The sequence below is a fragment of the Oncorhynchus keta genome, chromosome 14 (assembly GCF_023373465.1).
Source record: "Oncorhynchus keta strain PuntledgeMale-10-30-2019 chromosome 14, Oket_V2, whole genome shotgun sequence".
NCBI lineage: Eukaryota > Metazoa > Chordata > Actinopteri > Salmoniformes > Salmonidae > Oncorhynchus > Oncorhynchus keta.
In genome coordinates, this window is record NC_068434.1 from 70,834,952 (window position 1) to 70,857,437 (window position 22,486).

The 22,486-nt window shown below is 43.4% G+C and overlaps 1 protein-coding gene and 1 long non-coding RNA gene across 4 annotated transcripts in view; one reads left to right on the top strand and one right to left on the bottom strand.

The window, feature by feature from the left end:
• The window catches only part of LOC118393920 (C-type lectin domain family 18 member A-like), a 120,729-nt gene extending 103,115 nt beyond the window's left edge, over positions 1-17,614 (top strand). For 2 of the 3 annotated variants that reach the window (XM_052462304.1, XM_052462305.1), the window contains 5 exons: positions 7,355-7,405; positions 14,643-14,812; positions 15,127-15,240; positions 15,893-16,044; positions 16,642-17,614. In XM_052462304.1, coding sequence (XP_052318264.1) covers positions 7,355-7,405; positions 14,643-14,812; positions 15,127-15,240; positions 15,893-16,044; positions 16,642-16,680 — 526 coding nt within the window. In that variant the 3' untranslated portion in view covers positions 16,681-17,614. The remainder of the gene's footprint in view (positions 1-7,354; positions 7,406-14,642; positions 14,813-15,126; positions 15,241-15,892; positions 16,045-16,641) is intronic. The other variant, XM_052462306.1, reaches the window with a different exon arrangement.
• LOC118393922 (uncharacterized) lies at positions 1,643-22,149 on the bottom strand. Its single transcript, XR_004827655.2, has 3 exons — positions 21,964-22,149; positions 21,037-21,222; positions 1,643-4,957 (listed from the first exon to the last, which is right to left on the bottom strand). It is a non-coding gene; the product is annotated as an uncharacterized LOC118393922 (long non-coding RNA).
• Between the last annotated feature and the right edge of the window lie 337 nt (positions 22,150-22,486).

The following is a 22,486-nucleotide window of genomic DNA, read 5'->3' on the forward strand; positions in this document are numbered from 1 at the left end:
AGGAAGGTCCTCACCAGACATCACCGGCAACAACGTCGCCTATGGGCACAAACCCACCGTCAACGGACCAGACAGGTCTGGCAAAAAGTGCTCTTCACTGACGAGTCGCGGTTTTGTCTCACCAGGGGTGATAGTCGGATTTGTGTTTATCGTCGAAGGAATGAGCGTTACACTGAGGCCTGTACTCTGGAGCAGGATTAATTTGGAGGTGGAGGTTCCATCATGGTCTGGGGTGGTGTGTCACAGCATCATCGGACTGAGCTTGTTGTCATTGCAGGTAATCTCAACGCTGTGCGATACTGGGAAGTCATCCTCCTCCCTCATGTGGTACCCTTCCTGCAGGCTCATCCTGACATGACCCTCCAGCATCAAATCAAATCAAATCAAATGACAATGTCACCAGTCATACTGCTCGTTCGGTGCGTGATTTCCTGCTAGACAGGAATGTCAGTGTTCTGCAATGGCCAGCGAAGAGCCCGGATCTCAATCCCGTTGAGCACGTCTGGGATCTGTTGCATCGGAGGGTGAGGGCTAGGGCCATTCACCCCAGAAATGTCCGTGAACTTGCAGGTGCCTTGGTGGAAGAGTGGGGTAACATCTCACAGCAAGAACTGTCAAATGTGGTGCAGTCCATGATGAGGAGATGCACTGCAGTACTTAATGCAGCTGGTGGCCACACCAGATACTGACTGTTACTTTTGATTTTGACCCCCCTTTTGTTCTTGGACACATTATTCCATTTATGTTAGTCACATGTCTGTGGAACTTGTTCAGTTTATGTCTCAGTTCTTGAATCTTGTTATGTTCATATACATTTTTACACATGTTAAGTTTGCTGAAAATAAACGCAGTTGACAGTGAAAGGACATTTCTTTTTTTGCTGAGTTTAGTTTTAACTTTGTTTGAGGCTTCATAGTGTGTGTTTATCTTAATTTGTTTACAACCATTGGAGTGAAAATGCTTATTTTGCGTTCTGATGGGGTATGACATTTGAACTAAGCTCATGAGGCATTTATAAATTATATTCATCAATATGGGAACATTTCATTCATCCAGAAGTCCCAAAATGGATGAAGCAACTACAGATTGCCCCTAAGAGTCTTAAATCTTCCTAGATGTCACATAGGGTGCACAAAGTGAAATGTCAAATGCTGAATTTTGGCATTTTAGCAATCCTTTATTCATATAAAAAAAATCATATTTATTGAATTATCCATGTGGTCTATATTTAAGGGGACTTTATTTAATAACAGTATTTTACAATTCAATATTGGGGCACAATTAGTACTTAAAATATCAAAGTGACGCAAAAGGGTCTCATTTCATGGAACAACCCGGAACAGCAGAACAATTATTACCCTGAAATCACTTCTGTGGCTTCTGACCCATCCCCCCTGCCGTGTGATTGGGCAAAATGCCCTCTGACCCTTCCCCCTGTCATGTGATTGGGCAGAGGGGGCAGATTGGGCTTGGCGGCTCTCTGGAATAGATAAATATGTGCTCTGTCTGGCCCATTGCCCCACTCCCCAGCCAGATGAGCAATTAACCATCACAGTGAAAACCAGAGAGAGAGAGAATAAGAGGTATGTAACGGCCGTTGTTGGTGGAAGAAGAGGAGGACCAATGCGCAGCGTGGTAAGTGTCCATATTGATAATTTATTATCACGAGAACGCTAAACACAATAACAAAGGAGAATGAACGAAACGAAACAGTCCTGTCTGGTGCAGACACAAAACAGAAAACAATCACCCACAACTCAAAAGTGAAACCAGGCTGCCTAAGTATGGTTCTCAATCAGGGACAACGATTGACAGCTGCCTCTGATTGAGAACCATACCAGGCCAAACACAGAAATAACAAATCATAGAAAAACTAACATAGACAACCCACCCAACTCACGCCCTGACCATACTAAAACAAAGACAATAACAAAACAAATGAGGTCAGAATGTGACAAAGAAAAGGAAAAGGAAGGGGAAAGGGGGAAGAACGTGAGAAAGCATGTGTGCGTTCGTGTGTGCATTTGTTTTGTGAGCTGCAATCCATCCTGTGGATGACATGGGACTGTGCTCACTCTTCTCCGGGGCTCGTCAAACACAGATCTATATGAACACTTGACACACACCATTACACTGATGACGCCAAACTACTGGGACAGAATGAGAGGGGGGAGGAGGGGAGGATATTTATGAGAGTGTTTGTTTCTGGTGGAGTTGGAGTGAGAGTAAGTAAGGTTGTGTCCTTATGCCATGGGATGACTTGGCTGTTAGTGTGGAGAGAGTAGATGAGGGTGCATGTTCCTCCCTAGGCTAATCCCCTAAGAGCAATGAGCACATACTCATGAGGCCAGTTTCCTGATCAAAAGGATTGATGATCATGGCATCCTGTTTATATCAACATATAGTGTATGTAGGGATGTGTGAGTATACGCTGTATGTTGACAGGGGGAAGTATCAATGCTTACCACAGACAGCACCTCCACATCTGCGCTCGCACACACATGCACACGCTATGCGACCAGCAAGGTGAGATGATTTGTATCCAGCCATGTCTAATGGATTGCCGGGGCACTCGAGAAATTATGAAAATAAATAAATTAGCCTCTAGTGACCCCGCTGTCCATTTGGCTGTCCCTGCACACACACACACACACACACACACACACACACACACACACACACACACACACACACACACACACACACACACACACACACACACACACACACACACACACACACACACACACACACACACACACACACACACACACACACACACACACACACACACACACACACACACACACACACACACACACACACACACTACCCTTCACTAAGCTACCCCTCTCTCTCTCTCAAATACATGTTTCCACTCACAAACTCAGAGACCATTATGTAATTAAAGAGAACCAGTGTGTGATTGGTTTACTTATTAAGGTGGTTCTGTTGCTGGTTGAGTATTGCTGAGCGATTAACAGAAATGTCAGTTATTTTTTGTTTTATAAACAACTTATTGACCAATGTTGGTTCAGTTATTATAATTCCATTTTATTCATTTTTTTCTGTGAGCTCAAAGCTCATTTTCTCTATAAATAAATCAGATCGAACTGTGCAATGTAGTAGGGAGTTGGAGTTTCCAACAGGCCAATATTCTACTAGTTTGGTGCTGAAAACGTGGTAATTAACTACAATGACCACAATCCCTTGCTCGCCTACTTGTCCAATCTATGCGTGAGCGCACAGATGCATGGTCGAGAGAGATAGAGAGCAGTTGCTTCACGAGGTATCTCTATCTGAAAATACATGATCTAAGTGATTGATATTTAGTATTCAGCAGTCATAAAATGATGCCTTATTAACTTTGAAGAACTACTAAAATAGTGATTTTGTCGGACAGCATAGGCAGCAGCTCTATAGAGCTATAAATACCTTGCGACAGGGGGAATGGAAGCTTCTTGTGTGCAGGGGCACCTTGCTTTGTCTATGCAACAAAGCTTCCATTCCAGAGACCATTATGTCATTAAAGAGACAATCCAGAGTGTGATTAGTTTACTCCAGGTGGTTGTGTTGCTGTATGAGTAGTGCTGAGTAATAAACCAACATCTTACTAGGTATCTCTTTCTGAAAATACATGATATAAGGGATTGATAGTTGGTATTCAGCCGTTGTAAAAGTATATGCCTTATTTACTTTGGGAAAAAAATAAAATCCAAAATAGTGATTTTGTCAGACAGCATAGGAAACAGCTCTATAGAGATGAGAGGATGACTTGGAATGAAATAATAAAGTCATCAAATAAAACAAATGTAATATACACAACTAAAATATTTTATGTAAGTAAAGTGAATGAATGATAAGTAGTAATTGTCATGTACTACCATCATGGGACTTGTTTTATTATCTGTTGTTAGAGCATTCAACCCACATAACGCAGTGTAATTAATTTTTAAAAGTCATTTGAAACCGAAATGAAAAAATTTGATTTTTTTTTAGAATCGAACCGAAACTCAAAAAAGCACTAATCGCTCAACATTATGGTCGAGAGATGTGCTGTGGTTCTAATAGATACTGTTTATGTCTAGTGGTATTCAAACTTTTTCAGCGGTGACCCCATTTTTCTGCCAGAATTTCTGGGGACCCCATTTCTTTCCCCCCAAATATTATAGTGATCCCACGCCAAATCTAACCTTAAACCTTAAGACCTTAAAATTGGTACATTTCGAATTTTACATCAATAAATAACCTTCAATTCATTGCATTAAAAATATATTAAAAAATTGGCTACCCCATTGAAGTACCCCCACAACCCCACTAGGGGAATAGCACTGATTTATGGTCTCCCAGCAGTCATTTTGGTCATGGTAACCATTCTGGAGCCGGGAATCAGTCTTTTCACCAGGCAGGTAGTGTTACAATCACAATGCCTCTCCGAAGTGCTTGGCTAAAAGGATGATGATACTGTAATGCACAGTATGGTCTCCTATGTTTTCAAACTGCAGAAAGGCACTAATACCTGACATGTCTGTCTGCTTGTCTCAGACTTGGTTGAAGAGTTTAGCCACTCTAATAACAGAAGATGGGTTGGATAATAGAAGAGGAAATGGCAATTGTTTTCTGTCTTGACTCTCTCTCTCTCCTCCCAGTGCTAAATGACAGATTACCAACTAGAACATTGCTGCAGGGAGAGAAAATGATAGAGGAAAAGAGGGAGAAAGAGAGTTAGTGAGTCAGTCTGTCTTAGTTTTCCTGCTGTGAGAGTTTGGCAAATAGTTGTTATTTTCTTCCGCTCGAGTTCCCCATTAGGACACAGAGCCCCTCATCTGTGCTGGGGACCGTGGCGCTGTTCTCTCTCTCCCGATTGCTCACTTTGTCTCTCCTCCCTGCCTGATCACAGAACTTCTGTTGGCCGCCAGATCTGTTAGCTCATGGTGTTCTGCTGAGCACAGGGGATCTGTGGGTAGAGGTTGAGAGGTTGTGTTCAGTTGGGTCATATTAGCAGACTGAGTGGAGAGGTTCTGCTTAAGTTCAGTTTCAATGGTGGCTCAGGAGAACGGTTTTGTCAGGGTCTTCAAACTGGCTAAGTAGAGAGGTTTTGTTTTGGTTCAGTAGTACAACGCACATACTGTAAACCCTAATCCACACAGCCAACCCTGCACTGTGCAGACCCACATACACATATGGACATGGAAAGAAACCTTTAACCAGAGTGTGCTCCCCTACAGAGGACTAAGTTTCCATCGTGTTAAATGGGGATAGCTGGAAACATAGATGTCTACCATTTCACATGAAAGGCCTACCGTTATTTAGAATAACAGAAGGCTTTCTGCATATTGATCAGACCTCAAGCTAAATCATAAAACAAAGTTGGGGAAGAGCGTGATGAGGCGTAAATGTTTACACTTATTACAGATTATTTGAAGCTGTCAGAATCTGGAGCTCAGAAAAACCAACTGTCTTCTGTGTGTGTGTTCAGACGAGGGGAGAAAACCAGAAACAGTTTGGCTGCGGGTAGCTGGAGGAGAATTCATTAGGAATTCACACACACACCTCAGGTACACAAACACACACTTTTATACCAACACTGCTAGTTATCTCAACACTTCAGAGACAGGGTTGCTACATTCTGAATCACATTTACATACAGTGAGCGAGCGAGAGAAAGTGTGTGTGTGTGTGTGCAGCACATCTGTCTGTGTGTCTGCACTCATGCATGTGTGTACTGTATGTTTTTAGCTGTGAAAAAGTGTTACGTTTAGTCTCCTGCTGTACTTCCTGACATGTTTACTGATACATCACTTTCTTCCAGTCAACAGCATGATTACAGCACGGAGACTCAGCCCCCTGCTGAGACAGATAGGACAGAGGGGCTTTAGGTGTGTGTGTGTGTGTGTGTGTGTGTGTGTGTGTGTGTGTGTGTGTGTGTGTGTGTGTGTGTGTGTGTGTGTGTGTGTGTGTGTGTGTGTGTGTGTGTGTGTGTGTGTGTGTGTGTGGTGTGTGTGTGTGTGTGTGTGGACGAGAGTGTGTTATGTGTCTGTCATTCATGTGTGTGGGTGTGATTTTGTGTGTGTGTGTCATCTGTATGTCGTGTGTGTCTGGTTTGATCCATCTGTTTGAGAGCCTCTGATGAACCCATGTACTGTATGCTACTCACTTTGAGGTGATCATGTATTAGATTCAGTAGAGGCCATCGTGATGGCTCTATTTATACAATGAATAAACATATGTGTAATAAATAGGAATTAGTATGGGTACATGAGTCACCTTTCAGGCACCTATAAATACACTGCTTCTCTATGGTTGAAAGTTTTACAGAAAGCAAAAGTGGAGGGTGTTTGCTGATAATGTCTATGTGTGTATGCTTGCGTGTGCGTGCATGTGTGTGTATGCTTGTGCATGCGTACTTACATGCGTGTGCGTGTAGACTTTAGGGCTGGGGTATCAGTGGCCAGGCAGGGATTAAACACAGAGAAATGCTGAGCTCTATTTAACTACACACCAGGGTATGAGCTACTTACCATCAGGCTTAGTGTCACTCCTCTCCCTGCCCTGGCCTGCTCTACACACCAAACCGTATAGGGTAATCTATAAACTACAACCTACAGCAAACTCTGCCCATATATTATAGGGAAAGGTGTGAGCAAGTTGAGTCTAATCAAACACACACAAAGATGCACAAACACACACACAGGCACATACACAGATGGGTGCATACACTCCAACACATATACACACACACCTGACAGTCCAACTTCACAGTAAATGAGCTGGAATATGTAGAAGCACATAGTGCGCAGCCTGTGGTCATTGGTGCATAACGCAGGACAATTTCTATGGATTTTTCACCTTGGGTGCTGTGGCACAACAAATCCAATGTCTTTTTCCAGCTGGCTAGAAATCATGAATAGCATATTCCTTCCACTTGCCAGAGCCCTGCTCTAACTATGTACACACTATTCCAGCAGCCTGCTTACAGAGTGAAATATCTCTGATGGCATATTTAGCTCACCTAATGAGGAACAGATCTGAAAGGCTGCTTGTATCATAGATAGATGTTGTTTGATCTTTCAGTTTTTCATCAGCCTCTGCTTTCACATAGGATGTCTTTGTGTGTGTGTGTGTGTGTGTGTGTGTGTGTGTGTGTGTGTGTGTGTGTGTGTGTGTGTGTGTGTGTGTGTGTGTGTGTGTGTGTGTGTGTGTGTGTGTGTGTGTGTGTGTGTGTCAGTAACACCTCTGTCAGTCAGCTGTGAAGACAGTTGTGAGCCTTTGTGTCAGGCCACTGTCAACTCACTCCCCCCCCCACCCTCTCTCTCTCTCTCTCTCCCCTCCCCCACCTCCTCTCTCTTTGCAGATCTGACTATGACCTGGACTATGAGTGCTATCAGGAGGACCTCTATGACAGGTACTGTCAGCCCGCTCTGCACCGCACCTCTCACAAAAACCCTGAATTTTCAGAGTCGGACAAAGGAAAAGTCTAAAACACACACTTAACCCTTCTTGTCTCCCCTGTCTCCTGCTGGCCCTCTCCCTCCTCCCCCTGCCTGTCAATGAGCTGTCAGTCATATGTCTCTGCTAACAGAGCTGCCTGTCACTGCCCACTAATCGTACCTTGGTAAATCTTCACTCCACTCGGCCTGGCAGGTGCTTGAGGCACACACATATGAATGAACAAACACACACATACTGTACATGAACCCACATCCTGTGCAAGCGTACACACACACACACACACAAAACACACAGGGAGCTGATATGTGCTGTGTGGCCTCTATAAGGAATCCAGTCAGGTTGTAAGCCACTCTAACCCTCACTGAGTCTCTAATAATTATGAGTCAGCTTAAACTGTTCTAAGTGCAGCAGCTTATATTACAAGTTCCATTAAAGCTCAGGTTAGTTTTCTGTGGCTCACAGCAGAGCCACAGGGTCAGGGTGGCTACATTACAGTAACTGAAGCATATAGAGAATTAACTGTAGGCTGGAAAACTGCCATAAAGTACCTGTTCACTTTCCAGCGGTACTGTACTGTAGATGGTACTGTGTTTTGACATGGAGCTGTGGAGTGTTTTCGCTACAGCTCCAGCCAAGAGATCATGACCTCAGTTCAGATTCCAAGCCAGAATTTGACAGTCAGTCCGGTTCAACACAATTAATTCAAGTTTAGTAAGGCCCTACCCAGGTCACAGTTCAATCCCGTTCAGTCCACTCCAGTCTTGCTCAATGCCTTTCAGTCTGACTCAGTTATGCCAAGTCCAGTTGAGTCCAGTTCTGTCTGGTTCGTCACCCAGGTCAGTCACTCAGGTAATTGCTATGGGAGCTCTCCACCTCCATCAGGCACACTGAAGGTGACACGGCTCATTCATAAACACAGCACTCAGCACATTTGAATAAAGAGTGCTCTCTCTCTCACACACACATTGAACAACCTTGTTGTCCTCTGTGTGAATGCACTCAGAGGCAGTCAGATGCTATAGATGTAGTTATGCACAGAAGAGTTGAGGACGTCCTCTGTTTGTTTCTATCTTCAGTTTAAACAAACATGCAGAAAGAAAATAAGAGAGTGTAAGGAGGGTGGTTAGAGAAACAGGCTGTCCGACATAGAGATTACAATTCCACCTCCCTTTATCTCTCTCACACACACATACAGTATTGTACAGCTAACCTTGTGGGGACACACAATTCTGTCCCATTCAAAATCCTATTTTCCCTAACCTAACCATAACCCTAACCCGTAGTCTTACCCTAACCCTAACCTTAACCCAACCCTTAACATAATTCTAACCCCCTAGAAATAGCATTTCACCTCATGGGGACTAACAAAATGTCCCCAGTTGGTCAAATTTGTTTGTTTACTATTCTTGTGGGGACTTGTAAGTCGCTCTGGATAAGAGCGTCTGCTAAATGACTTAAATGTAATGTAATGACTTCTAGTTAAACATGTCCATACACGAGTTCCGCACACACACACACACACAGTACTGTAGCTGTGAGTTGACGCTGTCATCTTTTCTTTGCATTTTGTTGTTTTGCCACGCTCTGCATTTTTCTGTCTTCACACAGGAAAAACCCCTCACCACTGATTTTCAATTTGCTTCAAACACGGTACATGATTTTGCCCTACGTGGCTGGCTAGATACATCGCCAGCTTGTGTGTGTTAGTGTCTGTACATCTGTTTGTGTGCATATGAGAAAATGTCTGCCTCTACACACAGATAACAGCTCTGGCAGAGACAAAGCCTCTTTTATAATCTCTCTTCTAATCCACACACACACACACACACACACACACACACACACACACACACACACACACACACACTCTCGCTCTGTTTTCTCTAATCCTCACACATCTACACTCTCTCGTTGTCTGTTTCGCGAGCTCCTATTCTCTGAAACTACACTTCCAAGTCATTGTAGCTGTTAAGGTTTTCTTCCTCTTCCTCTGAAGAGGTGTAGCAGGGATCGGACCAAAACGCAGCGTGGTTATCTTGATACATCTTTAATAAAGATAACACCGAACAATACAAAAACGTACCGTGAAAAACCGAAACATCCCTCTCTTGTGCACACAAACACAGAGACCAGAACAATCACCCACAAAACACTCAAAGAATATGGCTGCCTAAATATGGTTCCCAATCAGAGACAACGATAAACACCTGCCTCTGATTGAGAACCACTCTAGGCAACCATAGACTTACCTAGACAACTCTACTATACCACAATCCCAAAACCTACAAAAACCCCAAGACAAAACACACCACATAAATAACCCATGTCACACCCTGGCCTGACCAAAATAATAAAGAAAACACAAAATACTAAGACCAGGGCGTGACAGTAGCAGTACACTGCAAACTCCACTAAAGGACTTTAAACTCCCATAAGTCTTTAGTCTCCCAGCGTCTCTGCTGAAAGGCAACGGTCCCAACCCTCTCACTACATTGGTGGCCGGTTGATATACTTTATGCACAGTGAGGTGGCTGTATCTGGTTATATACTGGTAATACATTCTCCTGAGACAAGGGAACTCAAGTGTGAGATATATTTCAATAAAAGGGTAACACACGTTCCTCAACTGAACGCTAAAGTCGTGTCTCTCTCGGCGATTTACAGCTCAATCACTGAACCCAAACTGACATCACACCTCAAGGCTTCCCGACTGGCATCCTGTTTGCAGCTGGTTTAAAGTGTGTTTCTCTCTCCTCAGCACTCTGCCTGGAGCCTTACTGCAGAGAGGGTGGCTATCTCCACACAGCCCTGCCTGTGTAAAGGCCACTCAGGCTTACATAGGACATTTAAATAAACAATAACCAATCTGTCCATGAGTCTCTGAGCCCTGCTTTGCTGTAGGCTACACTCAGGGCACTGGATAACAGGGCTATGGTTCCTGGGGTGGGTTTCTGGTGGTGCAGGATCTTCTTGGTGTGTATGGAGGGTGGTGTGTCCTTCTCGCTCTTGTTTTCTGTTTTGCTCCAACCCTCCTTTTCCCCCTCCTCCTCCCTCCTCTCTCTCAGTTTTTAAGAACAAGAGCCAGTGCCCAGGTCTCTGTCTGTCTGGCTCTCAGCCCTAATGGCTCTCTGATGCTGTAAGCAGATACCATATGAAAGGCATTCAGGTTGGAATGTGACTCAGTCTGACTCGTAGGATTTAATTAGGTGGCAGAGCTTAAGTTAGGATGAAAGCCAGCCCTTAGATAATGTAGACTGGAGCCAGGTAGGCAGTCCTGTACTTCATTTTAGAGTGGAAGACTTTCATTAAAGCTGTGGTTATAGGGCCTACAGGTTAACATAGGTCCCAGTCAAGCTAAGACTAAATTGACTTACAGCCTATGGTTGTTATCTGATTGGAGTGCTGACTCCTGTAAAGTGTGTGGTGTGTGTGATTGGCTAGCTCTGACCCCTCGGAGGAATCTGATTGGCTGGCTTTGCTCCTGTGACCCCTTTCTGGGGTTTTATTGGTTCGTTTTTAGCCTTTAACAGTAGGTTGACATGTGTCCTTCCCCATGGCTGAACGCCACCTCTCTCTGTCACAGCCTCTGGCCTCTCCAATCCCACACAGACACACGCACACACGCACACGCACATCCAACATACACTCTCTCATGTTTCTGTAACTGCTATATAGTGAGTGTGTGATACACTCTCTCCTGTCACCTGCTTCGCTGCACTGCCAGAGAGCATTTGATTGGCTATTGACAGAACCAATTAGATTTAGCTATAGATGGGCATACGGAGCTAGGGGATGGGGGAATGAGTGAGGAAGGGGGACTGACAGTGGAGACTGATCCAAATCTAACTTCTGTCACATAGTAGATCTCTCCCCTTCTCCTCATCTCATCTCCATTCCCATTTTCTCCTTCAATCCCTCCATACCTCGCCTCTCCTTCAGTATGTTCAGTCATTAGTAGTCATTACACTCATTAGTCATTTGTAGTTTGTTTATCTATTTTGTCACATGATGTGGTGAGACTTCCAAATCCAGTGGCACTGTTTTCCTGTAGGGTAATACTATAATGGTTGTGTGAGGAGTACCAGGGGTCTTCAACCTGTAGGGTAATACTATAATGGTTGTGTGAGGAGTACCAGGGGTCTTCAACCTGTAGGGTAATACTATAATGGTTGTGTGAGGAGTACCAGGGGTCTTCAACCTGTAGGGTAATACTATAATGGTTGTGTGAGGAGTACCAGGGGTCTTCAACCTGTAGGGTAATACTATAATGGTTGTGTGAGGAGTACCAGGGGTCTTCAACCTGTAGGGTAATACTATAATGGTTGTGTGAGGAGTACCAGGGGTCTTCAACCTGTAGGGTAATACTATAATGGTTGTGTGAGGAGTACCAGGGGTCTTCAACCTGTAGGGTAATACTATAATGGTTGTGTGAGGAGTACCAGGGGTCTTCAACCTGTAGGGTAATACTATAATGGTTGTGTGAGGAGTACCAGGGGTCTTCAACCTGTAGGGTAATACTATAATGGTTGTGTGAGGAGTACTAGGGGTCTTCAACCTGTAGGGTAATACTATAATGGTTGTGTGAGGAGTACCAGGGGTCTTCAACCTGTAGGGTAATACTATAATGGTTGTGTGAGGAGTACCAGGGGTCTTCAACCTGTAGGGTAATACTATAATGGTTGTGTGAGGAGTACCAGGGGTCTTCAACCTGTAGGGTAATACTATAATGGTTGTGTGAGGAGTACCAGGGGTCTTCAACCTGTAGGGTAATACTATAATGGTTGTGTGAGGAGTACCAGGGGTCTTCAACCTGTAGGGTAATACTATAATGGTTGTGTGAGGAGTACCAGGGGTCTTCAACCTGTAGGGTAATACTATAATGGTTGTGTGAGGAGTACCAGGGGTCTTCAACCTGTAGGGTAATACTATAATGGTTGTGTGAGGAGTACCAGGGGTCTTCAACCTGTAGGGTAATACTATAATGGTTGTGTGAGGAGTACCAGGGTCTTCAACCTGTAGGGTAATACTATAATGGTTGTGTGAGGAGTACCAGGGGTCTTCAACCTGTAGGGTAATACTATAATGGTTGTGTGAGGAGTACCAGGGGTCTTCAACCTGTAGGGTAATACTATAATGGTTGTGTGAGGAGTACCAGGGGTCTTCAACCTGTAGGGTAATACTATAATGGTTGTGTGAGGAGTACTAGGGGTCTTCAACCTGTAGGGTAATACTATAATGGTTGTGTGAGGAGTACCAGGGGTCTTCAACCTGTAGGGTAATACTATAATGGTTGTGTGAGGAGTACCAGGGGTCTTCAACCTGTAGGGTAATACTATAATGGTTGTGTGAGGAGTACTAGGGGTCTTCAACCTGTAGGGTAATACTATAATGGTTGTGTGAGGAGTACCAGGGGTCTTCAACCTGTAGGGTAATACTATAATGGTTGTGTGAGGAGTACCAGGGGTCTTCAACCTGTAGGGTAATACTATAATGGTTGTGTGAGGAGTACCAGGGTCTTCAACCTGTAGGGTAATACTATAATGGTTGTGTGAGGAGTACCAGGGGTCTTCAACCTGTAGGGTAATACTATAATGGTTGTGTGAGGAGTACCAGGGGTCTTCAACCTGTAGGGTAATACTATAATGGTTGTGTGAGGAGTACCAGGGGTCTTCAACCTGTAGGGTAATACTATAATGGTTGTGTGAGGAGTACCAGGGGTCTTCAACCTGTAGGGTAATACTATAATGGTTGTGTGAGGAGTACCAGGGGTCTTCAACCTGTAGGGTAATACTATAATGGTTGTGTGAGGAGTATCAGGGGTCTTCAACCTGTAGGGTAATACTATAATGGTTGTGTGAGGAGTACTAGGGGTCTTCAACCTGTAGGGTAATACTATAATGGTTGTGTGAGGAGTACCAGGGGTCTTCAACCTGTAGGGTAATACTATAATGGTTGTGTGAGGAGTACCAGGGGTCTTCAACCTGTAGGGTAATACTATAATGGTTGTGTGAGGAGTACCAGGGTCTTCAACCTGTAGGGTAATACTATAATGGTTGTGTGAGGAGTACCAGGGGTCTTCAACCTGTAGGGTAATACTATAATGGTTGTGTGAGGAGTATCAGGGGTCTTCAACCTGTAGGGTAATACTATAATGGTTGTGTGAGGAGTACTAGGGGTCTTCAACCTGTAGGGTAATACTATAATGGTTGTGTGAGGAGTACCAGGGGTCTTCAACCTGTAGGGTAATACTATAATGGTTGTGTGAGGAGTACCAGGGGTCTTCAACCTGTAGGGTAATACTATAATGGTTGTGTGAGGAGTATCAGGGGTCTTCAACCTGTAGGGTAATACTATAATGGTTGTGTGAGGAGTACTAGGGGTCTTCAACCTGTAGGGTAATACTATAATGGTTGTGTGAGGAGTACCAGGGGTCTTCAACCTGTAGGGTAATACTATAATGGTTGTGTGAGGAGTACCAGGGGTCTTCAACCTGTAGGGTAATACTATAATGGTTGTGTGAGGAGTATCAGGGGTCTACAACCTGTAGGGTAATACTATAATGGTTGTGTGAGGAGTACCAGGGGTCTTCAACCTGTAGGGTAATACTATAATGGTTGTGTGAGGAGTATCAGGGGTCTACAACCTGTAGGGTAATACTATAATGGTTGTGTGAGGAGTACCAGGGGTCTTCAACCTGTAGGGTAATACTATAATGGTTGTGTGAGGAGTACCAGGGGTCTTCAACCTGTAGGGTAATACTATAATGGTTGTGTGAGGAGTATCAGGGGTCTACAACCTGCTCAATTTCATTTCCTCATTCCCTATCTTGGATATCCTCTGCCTCACCTTATCAGATACTATTTCTTATTATTTTCTCACTTGTGTACACATTCTGTATGTGTGTGTATATTCCCTCTGCTTGTCAGATCGTATTACACCATCCTGTCAACCCTCTCCCTCTGTGTCCTTCATCATAGGAGACATACATTCACAAATACACACACATCCATCCAACCACTGTCCATACACGCAAACACACACACATGCTTGCTTGCTCACACACTCACTCACAAACATCCTGCCACTGTACTTTTCTGACATGCGTACACATACACATCTAGTCACACTGACAATACTACACAAAGTACTTGTAGTTGGATGACAGTGTGTATGGATGTTTCCCTCTTCAGGATGTATGACTACCAGCGCGTGCCAGCTTCCCTACCTCCCCTGTCCCAGGGACCTAGCCTGGCCAAACGACCCCGCTCCTCCTCCACTTCCTCTGGGCACAGACGTAGCCGAGACAGGCCCCCCTCCAAGAGCTCCAGAGCCCACTCCACCAGCTCCAACAGGGCCAAGTGTGAGTAATACACACACACACTCACACACACACAGTCACACACTACACTCAAGATGGTTCTCTCATTAAAACACTTCCATAGCAGCCTCTTTCCTTAATGGATCCTAGCCAATCAGGTCGCATTATTAGGCCAAATCAACAGAGCAGAACCAATAGGCAGTGTATATGTTGTTCTAATACCCACCCTCATCACCTTGATAGTCCATATTACCAACACCCACAGAAACTTGCTTTGGATCCTTTTCTTCCTTCTCCCCCTTTCTCATTCTCTATACCCCTCCCCCCTCCCTCCCTCAACCTCTCCCTCCTTGTAGTGCGGATGGAGGAGCTGCAGGTCATTAAGAGGGAGCTGACCCTGATAAAGACACAGATTGACGGGCTGCTCGACAACCTGGACAGGATGGACACACAGAGGCGGGACCACACAGGTGAGACAACCAATCAGAAAGAGAGACAGGGGAGTGGACAGGGGAAACAGCAGTAAAGCATGATAGGGGAAGCCACAGTGTGTGCTTTCAACTGTACAGTTCTTATGAATCAGTGCAGAGGAATGACAGTGAGAAGTACAGCAATGGCGAAAGAAGGCTTATGGGAGAATAAATACAAAGTCATACAGGGAAGTGTTGTAGCTGCTGCTCTCATGTGGCCACATGGACAAGCTGCACCTTTGCCCTTTCAACGACACACATACTGTACCGACAAATAAAGAAAAGTGTGTGTGTCATCTTATCCTTTCTATCTCTTATCTGTGTGCATTGCCTTTGGGTGATTGACTGACTGATCTCATCTTCATATTCATTTATTCTAGCGTAAATTACGATCCTCCTCCACTCAGTCCCCCACTCCTTCATCTCTCCTTTCTGTCTCCCTCTCACCTCTCCCATTTCTCACTCTCTCCACATCTCTCCCTAATCCTGTCACTCTTGTTCTCTCCTCTCGTCTGTCAAATAGTGCATTGAAGTTGACCATCGATGGTTTAGATTGAAAGTGAGCACAGGCACACCAACACTTATCTGCCCTATAGAGGGAACTTAGTGAATGTTCACTCCTATTCACTTCCTCTCTCGCCATGTTTTTTAGGGTCTCCCGTGAGGGAGGGCAGTTTGGCCGGGTCACCGTACCCCCCCTCCGCCAGCAGCGGTGACCGCTCCCCCTCCCCCTTATCCCCCCCACGCCACTGCATCCAGAGAGAGAGCCCCGAACTGGGGGAGGCCAGCGACGATGATCACACGGTAACTGGCTTGATGTCTGTGTGTGGAGAATCTCTGAATGTGAGTGGGAGTGCTTTCTCCTTGTCTCAGAGCAACATGAGGACCTAAGCATGTCCTATGGATGGCTGTGATTTAGCTGTTGTCTGAGTGATTCGCCATGCAGCAGAAATAAAGTGCTTATCGCCACACACAGAAACACAGAAACACACACACACATACACACAAAGAGAACAGTGACAAGAGCAACAAATCCATAGCCATCAGTCATTTTGAGTAACACAGACACATCAATAGCATGAGACTTGAAGATCTCATTCTGGGTTCATCTCACCCACGCACAGTTCACACTCATAACTGACATGCAACTCAAACACACAAAGAACATCTGAGAGTAAAAGCAAGAGAGCGAAAGAAAGAGAGATTGAAAATAGGACAAACGAAAGCAGGACAGGATACTCTTACCCTGACAGATGAGTGGGTGTTTATATAGAAGACTATTATCCTCCAGACCTTCCTCATCACTGTGTATAATCACCCTGGAGAGGGGAGCCTTACCTGAACAAAACACTCTTTGGTGTTTTGACACACTGTTGCTGATTGAGTGTGTGTGTGTTACAGATGAATAACCACAGCTCTGACCCTGAGGATGAGATGTGAGGATGGAAACAGAGAAGAAACGGAGGAGTGCCAGACATAGAGGAAGAGAACATCTGTCTTGTCAAGAAGTTACCATGCCAACAACTGATTCAGAGGCCCCACTCCTGTCGAACCAACCGGTTACATTGTATTCTATATCCACATATACATCAACAGCACACATACACAGACACACTGTAATTACAGTTGATCAGAAATCAAGTATCTCCCTTGGATATTCACCACTGAGATCAGCTTAGATTACACACACATTTTATCTGTAGAGTGTAATTCTTAACCAGAACAGGAAAGTGAAATAATATCTATATTCATAATTTTCTTATGTTCTTTTTAGTCCGTCTTCATATTTTCCAGAAAAACATTCTGATTACCAGTTTATATAAATTTGACATGCATATTGAGAGAGTGAGGGGATTTGAAATTAGCATACTATAGATGTCGCAATCATAGTTTTTCGGTGACTTGAGTTACTTTGTTTTATGTATATCATATCACTGCCAGAGCATGAGTCCATCAGTTGATACCCCCCCCTTATGTCTGTGTAATGTTATCTCCCTGCTGTATTACTACCTGTCTGTATTAGGTATGAGGAGACAGTAGCCCATCTCTTCCTCTATGTACCTGGCGCTATGAGCTGAGGAGAGGCCCCGGCCCGGTCCATGTGTAATATTGTGTATTACTGTAAAACTTTACTGTATTAGGTCAGCTGTACGATTTTAATCCAGCATTTTATTTTAGTTTTTTTTTATTTGTTTGTGTTTTTTAAAGCGAGAAGAAAACAACAATGATAATTGTTTATTATAATTCCAGTGGTGTTAGATGTTTTGTTAGTTATGTTTGCATTCATGAAGAAGCCAAGTGGAAACACTACTCACACTGTCACAGTAGTAAAGGTATTTTCATATTGATTAAAAACACCTCTGGGAGGAGTGTTTTGTGTGTGTGTGTGTTTGTTTGTTTGTTTGTTTGTTTTGGTTTTACTATCCTTGTGGGGGCCAGAAGGAAGTTTTTGACAAGTGAGAACATTGCGCCAGTCCCCACAAGAAAATAGGTTATTTAAGGCTTAGGGTTTAGGGTTACAATTAGGGTTAGGAGTCAGATTTAGAGTTTGTGGTTAGGGAAAATAGGAATCAGTTGCTTGGTTCTCGTGTCTGTGTGTGTAATAAAGGGAAACAGGATGAAAGGCAATACTGTAGTATGTGTAATGCTGCCTGGACAACAAACATTGTAAAGCTCAATATCAGACACAGCGGAACTTGTGTAAACTGTGTGTGTACAGTATGTGAGTGTTACAGAGAGGATGGGGAGAGCAAGATTATCTCTCAGAATCACCTTTATTTGCGAAGTACATTTACACACACTCAGAATTTTATTCGGTGATATGTTGTTGCAGCTGCTAGTGATAGACAACATTTAGAGACAGAATACAGACAGTGGAGTTTCAACAATGTTTACATACAGTACATTTGGAAAGTATTCAGACCCTGTAACTTTTTCCACATTTTGTTAATTTACAGCCTTATTCAAAAATGTATTATACATTTTTTCCCTCATCAATCTACACGCAATACCTCATAATAACAAAGCAAACATTTTTTTTTAAATGTTTGCTAATGTATTAAAAAATATATATTTAAAAAATGTTACAGAATTATTCAGACCTTCTTTGCTATGAGACTCGAAATTGAGCTCCTGTGCATCCTGTTACCATTGATCATCCTTGAGACTCTTCCAAGAGCTGGCCGCCCAGCCAAGCTGAACAATCAGGGGGGAAGGGCCTTGGTCAGGGAAGTGACCAAGAACCCAATGGTCACTCTGACAGAACTCCAGAGTTCCTCTGTCGAGATGGGAGAACCTTCCAGGATCTCTGCAGCACTCCACCAATCAGGCCTTTATGGTAGAGTGGCCAGACAGAAGCCACTCCTCAGTAAAATGCACATGACGGTCTGCTAAAAGGCACCAAAATTACTCTCAGACCATGCATGAGAAACAAGATTTTCTGGTCTGATGAAACCAAGATTGAACTCTTTGGTCTGAATGCCAAGCGTCACGTCTGGAGGAAACCTGGAACCATCCCTACGGTGAATCATGGTGGTGGCAGCATTATGCTGTGGGGATGTTTTTCAGAGGCAGGGACTGGGAGACTAGTCAGGATCGAGTGATAGATGAACGGAGCAAAGTACAGAGAGATCTTTGATGAAAACCTGCTCCAAAGTGCTCAGGACCTCAGCCTGGGGACGAAGGTTCACCTTCCAACAGGACAATGACCCTAAGCACACCGACAAGACAACACTGGAGTGGCTTCGGCACAAGTCTCTGAATGTCCTTGAGTGGCCCAGCCAGAGCCTGGACTTGAACCCGATCGAACATCCCTGGAGAGACCTGAAAATAGCTGTACAGCAACACTCCCCATCCAACCTGACAGAGTTTGAGAGGATCTGCAGAGAAGAATGGGAGAAACTCCCCAAATACAGGTGTGCCAAGCTTGTAGTGTCATACCCAAGAAAACTTGAAGCTGTAATAACTGCCAAAGGTGCTTCAACAAAGTACTAAGTAAAGGGTCTGAATACTTATGTAAATTAAATTGAATTAAATGTAATTATTTATTTTTATTTATTTTATTTTTTTATTTTTTATTTTTATTGCTAACATTTCTAACAAAAACTGTTTTTGCTTTATCATAATGGGGTATTGTGTGTTGAGCGATGAGGGAAAAAATATATGTAATCAACTTTAGAATAAGGCTGTAAAGTAACAAAATGTGAAAAAAGTCAAGGGGTCTGAATACTTTCTGAATGCACAGTTCATTATATACAACTAGCTTCTAAACTGGATTGAAAGGGAAATAAAGCAACTTATAGAGCAGTGTTGGGATGTTTTTAAGATTGCTCCCCTGTGTAGAGCAGTAGGCCATATGTTATTCACCCTGACTGAACCGATGTTAGGCTACACAATTATGCAAATAATGACATTTAGGCCTAACATCCTCATATTATCATTATTAAGGACTTATCTAAAGTGTGCACTTTGACCCAAGCCTGTTTCCAAAAATGTTAAAGGGCCATTTGTGACTGGGATGTTTGCATATTCTTAACCGTTAATAAATGCTGATGTTCCTCCCAACGAGATATGCCAATTACAACAGCAAACAGAGCAGCCCTAGTCATATGAATAACCTTGTGAGTTTTGAACTTGTGCTTAAAATCTGTTACAGTTAATTCACTCTAAATGCCATACTTTTCAATAGAGGGGAAAACTGGTTTGGGATGACTTTGAAAGCACCTAAACCATACAGGAAGGCCATAAAGATCATCAAGGACATCAACCACCCGAACCACTGCCTGTTCACCCCGCTATCATCCAGAAGGCGAGGTCAGTACAGGTGCATCAAAGCTGGGACCGAGAGACTGAAAAACAGCTTCTATCTCAAGGCCATCAGACTGTTAAACAGCCACCACTAACATTGAGTGGCTGCTGCCAACACACTGTCATTGACACTGACCCAACTCCAGCCACTTTCATAATGGGATTGATGGGAAATGATGTAAATATATCACTAGCCACTTTAAACAATGCTACCTTATATAATGTTACTTACCCTACATTATTCATCTCATATGCATACGTATATACTGTACTCTACATCATCGACTGCATCCTTATGTAATACATGTATCACTAGCCACTTTAACTATGCCACTTTGTTTACTTTGTCTACATACTCATCTCATATGTATATACTGTACTCGATACCATCTGCTGTATGCTGCTCTGTACCATCACTCATTCATATATCCTTATGTCCATATTCTTTATCCCCTTACACTGTGAAAAAGACAGTAGTTTTGGAATTGTTAGTTAGATTACTTGTTGGTTATCACTGCGTTGTCGGAACTAGAAGCACAAGCATTTCGCTACACTCGCATTAACATCTGCTAACCATGTGTAAGTGACAAATACAATTTGATTTGATTTGATTTGATGAGTACCAGCCGATTACAGCACATAAAGGATTATTTTTGGGGGGGGTGAATACACGGTAGGCTAATATATTGCTTTTGATTTTTAGAAATAGTGTTTTTTGTATTACAATATTATAAATCTACATTATTGGCGTGTGACATTCGTTTGTCTGAAGGATTGTTATGAAATGTTTGAAAGTAATAAAGTGAAAGTAAAAGATGGGCAATATAACAAATGTTGGGTTTGTTCAGCTCATAAACACTAAGTGTTCAGCTTGGCCTACCTTATATTTTAACCCAAATAATACATAATTTATAGGCTACAGTTAGCCTACAGCGTTCTGTATATATTGTGCAAAGTTACAGTTGCCATATGTCCATAATGCTTACTCACTATGCTGTCGGTGTATGCGCTGTAGAGTGCAGAGATGGCAGCTCCATACTGCCCCCTGACCACTCACGTCCTGAACACCAGGATGGGCGTCCCTGGAGCCCACGTGGCCCTCAGCCTGCATCGCATGGATCCCTCCACTTCACTCTGGAACCTTCTCACCACAGGGTAACCTCACCACAGAGGGTGCTGTAGCACCAGTTAACAGACATAGAATGGAAATGAACACAATAATTTCTTAGCAGCTCCATAATAATCCATTTAATTGACAAATACACATTTAGTATTTATTTTAGCAATTTCAGATTCACCCCTACAGCCTCTTTCAGTAGGGCTGCATAATATGATCAAATATTACATTTATACCGGTAGTAAATGTTAAGGAGCCAAAGCTTATTTCAGGATGACATCAAACCAATGTCGAATGTATTCAGTATTTTATATAATTTATTCTCAGGACTACGAATGATGATGGGCGCTGCCCAGGACTCATCACCAGAGAAAATATCACTCCAGCCGTGTACAAGATGCGCTTTGAGACGGGCCAATACTGGGGGAGTCTGGGAGAGAGCTCTTTCTACCCATACGTGGAGGTTAGTTGAAGACAGTCTTCAATGCTTTTATCATAAATAATATGTGTATTTAAATGTATAACTGTCGGACATATAAAGTTAGACATAAATATTTCTTTATATCTACAGAATCAGCTTATGTTTATTTCCTTGTCAGCTATGCGATCGCTAACTGAACGCTAAATGATTCAGTAACTCCTATTGGTTGGCTGAGTGGTTACTAACACATCGGTGGTCTGTGTTTATCTGCAGATAGTCTTCACCATAACAGACCACAGTCAGAAGTTCCATGTTCCTCTGCTCTGCAGCCGCTTCTCCTACACTACCGACCCGGGAAGCTAGAGAGTCTGTCACTCACCATCTCTCACCTGGGCCACGTTCAGTTGCCAAACGTTGTCTAATCCCGGGTAACCCAGAACTGATGTCTTGCGTAATTGTCAGATGCTTGATTAAGTTCCGGATCCATATGTGTAAAAGGAAGAGATCGGAACCGGAACAAAGAGCTCCACCCTTCTCGCTTTGCAAGTCTGTGGTTCAAATGTCTCCTTCCAAAATTCGATTTGTGATTAATTCAAAGCACCGGAACTAATGCTGCTCATTATCTCACGCACCCTGTTGTAATCATGCCAGATCTACGGAACCATTTATGTTTACGTAGTCTGTCCACGAGAGATTAAACATTGTCGAACGTTGCAGATAGAAATGCCATGACCAGTTGACATGATTCCTTGTTCTACATGTCAGATAGAAATATGTTATGAAGAATACACATCTGAACGTTCCAAAACGTTGTGTCCTGATGAATGCTCCCCGGGCTGACTGTGACCCGCACCTGTCACCTGGGCCTATTCAGGTGGTTGAAAGTCATCCTTCAGTTACAA